The sequence below is a fragment of the Octopus bimaculoides genome, chromosome 17 (genome assembly GCF_001194135.2).
Source record: "Octopus bimaculoides isolate UCB-OBI-ISO-001 chromosome 17, ASM119413v2, whole genome shotgun sequence".
NCBI classification, from domain to species: Eukaryota; Metazoa; Mollusca; class Cephalopoda; order Octopoda; family Octopodidae; genus Octopus; species Octopus bimaculoides.
The window spans coordinates 36,133,232-36,136,155 of NC_068997.1; the positions used below are offsets into that span (position 1 = coordinate 36,133,232).

Below are 2,924 nucleotides of genomic sequence, written 5' to 3' on the forward strand. Positions count from 1 at the left end.
TATATATATATATATATATATATATATATATATTTTCACATACACTCACACACATACACACATATATATATAATATATGCATATATTTATTTATATATATATATATATTCTTTTACTTGTTTTAGTCATCTGACTGCACCCATGAATATAATTTTAATTTTATCTTAAATGCATTTAACTTATACTTTAAATATATTCAACAAAATAATATATGAGTTAGTTCATATTGAATAAACTTGTAAAGTTTTTCGTACTTATATAAACATATTTACAGATTTGCCATTGACTGGTGAATAAGGTTTTTTTTTTAATATCTTTAATAAATTTTATTTACATAATATATTATTTACATTTCTTCTGTTTTGGGTTGTTTTTTTTAATGTATGAATACATAAAAATAATATAAGTACATAAATTTGCAAAAGTTTTATTTTCCTCTGAAAATATATAATAAATTTTTATTAAGTTATTTTACGTACACATTAGTACAAATAACAAAAAATAATGAGTATAATAGAATTTGATATTGTTTATGTTGGCATAGTGAGAGTTTTTCTGAAATAATTTTTGTGTAAATAATAAATATTGGAGTTTATTTGAGAATATATTTAGTGAATTTATATTATGCTAATGTGTGTTTGCAGAATTTTTATTTTTTTCAAACGTATTGATACTTACATATAATATATTTGCATGAGTTTATTTCCTTTTATAAAACTAAGTAACTTTTGATTGAATGTACACATTACTATGGATAATAAATAACGACTATAGTATAATTTATAAAATTAATTATAATATCATTTAGTGTTTGCAATGGTTGGGATAAAGGATATTTTTCTTAGAAAATTTTTTTGTGTATGTTGTAATTTTCTTAACATCAATATTTACTGTTTCACAATAGATTAATTAACAAATCATTTCTGTTTTAAAATACTAACTTGCAGAAATATACTTAAATTAATATTCTTAAATATACACACACATATTTAATAACAGTTATATTAGGTTTTGTTTTATTTTATTTATTTTTCTTTTAAATTAAATTATTGATGCTCACACTTACAAACATAAACATATATTGATTCAGTCTATTTTGCGATTTGAAGCTTCATATGTGGTTTGCGTCTGTTACCCTGATGACATTCTTATCCAAAATATTTCCATAACATGCATTTTATAAATTTGTTGGATTTTGGGTTTGAATTGAAACAATTGTAGGGATTATATTTATATTTAATTTTATATTTTTATATTATTGTAATTATAATATTATGTTAACAAATTAACATGTCAATTTGAATTCTCCATTTTCTTTTATTATTGTATATTGTGTATATATGTCCATTTATATTGGAGAAATTTTTCTACTATATATATATATGTATGTACACACACACATAATAACAAGACAACACAGCACAAGATATTTTACATTTTGGCATCTTAATATAGAATCTGTTATAAAAAGGACAATGGATATTAATTACAAAAACCATTTAAAAGATCCATTAATGCCACTAAGAATTAATTTGAAAGAAGAGTGAGAAGAATAACAATTGAAACATTTTAAGCCATGTCTTTGATTCAAGCTTTGGAAATATCTAGTCTGTTATTTTGATCAATATTTCACTTCATAACTTGTCGTGTTTTATATGAAGAGAAGCTGCTGTTCTGACATTTTCGGTTACATTGTTGGTATGAGTAGATTAGTTAGAAGTATACTGGTTGTCAACTCTGGGAAGATGATCAAAAGTCTGTTTACAACTCATAAGCAGCAACAAGTTGTAGTTTTGATGACAACTGGGTGATAGCCTGCTATGGTACTTGATAGCAATACTCATAAAGTTGACACTGTTCTCTTGAACCATGTTTGACTGTAACAATGGTGTACAAAAGCATTTGCATGTTTCCAGTATATATCCCCTATCAGTTTTATCCTCAAAAATTGGGATTTCGGATTTGACCAAATTATATGATGTAGATGATCGGAGTGGTGGTGGAGGAAAATATGGGAATGTGAAAATGTCTCACCAACAAGGGAGCCTTGTACCAATGAGACAAGTTTGGTTTGGTAACTAAAATGCTTGTGTATTTATTGTCTCAAAATGGTTCAAAAGCTATCATTTTCTCTCCGTGCATCTTTAGGCACCAAAACAATGTAGATGAAAGCAGCAATTGCTAATTATCAAAAGTCATATAGCAGGTATGGTCTGTCTGTTAAAATGACTTCCACTAAAAGGAAACTAAACACAATAACCTTTTAATTCAGGGAGATAACATAAATGATTGAAATCAATAAATTCTCTAATTCATTACAAATATTTTAAAATCATTGAGAAGACACCTATATCATTTTATCATTATTATGTTTTTTTGGGTTTTTTTTCTTTTTGCAGATTTTAACATAATTACACCAAATGCCAGTAAGTAATGATACATTTTTTTATTATTCCTAATTAATCTTTCCTTTAGATATTGTACTCTTTGTACAGAATATATTAAAGACTTTCACAAATGGCTCTTAAAAAGAAATTGTTTTTAAACATGTTTCATTTTAAAACTTGTTTCACCTAAATAGCTGAAAATCATTTGTAGAAGAGAAAATGAGAGGCACTGTGTGGTGTAATCAGGAATGCAATTAACTAGTATCCGCTAGATATGTATAGTTGTGTTCCATTTGTAAGTTTTGGAAAAGATTCTGAAGTAATAATAATTTTCAGTGGGAGAGGCTACTTGACCTGAAGAAAATTCTAACTGGGCCCCACCTGCAAGGTCATGTGCTGTTTGCCTGATATTTTTCACTCCTGTCTCACGATTTAGGCATTTGCTGTCTCATTCAATTTTGTTACCGAAATCCCAAAGAATATTCTCCTCGTGATGTATTTACTGCCTCTCTCTCTCTCTCTCTCTCTCTCTCTCTC

The 2,924-nt window shown here is 26.5% G+C and overlaps 1 protein-coding gene across 9 annotated transcripts in view; it reads left to right on the forward strand.

Moving 5' to 3' along the window:
- Window positions 1–2,924, forward strand: part of LOC106874300 (uncharacterized) — a 373,269-nt gene that overhangs the window by 291,583 nt on the left and 78,762 nt on the right. For all 9 annotated transcript variants that reach the window (XM_052974178.1, XM_052974177.1, XM_052974184.1 and 6 more), the window contains one exon: window positions 2,400–2,426. In XM_052974178.1, coding sequence (XP_052830138.1) covers window positions 2,400–2,426 — 27 coding nt within the window. The remainder of the gene's footprint in view (window positions 1–2,399; window positions 2,427–2,924) is intronic.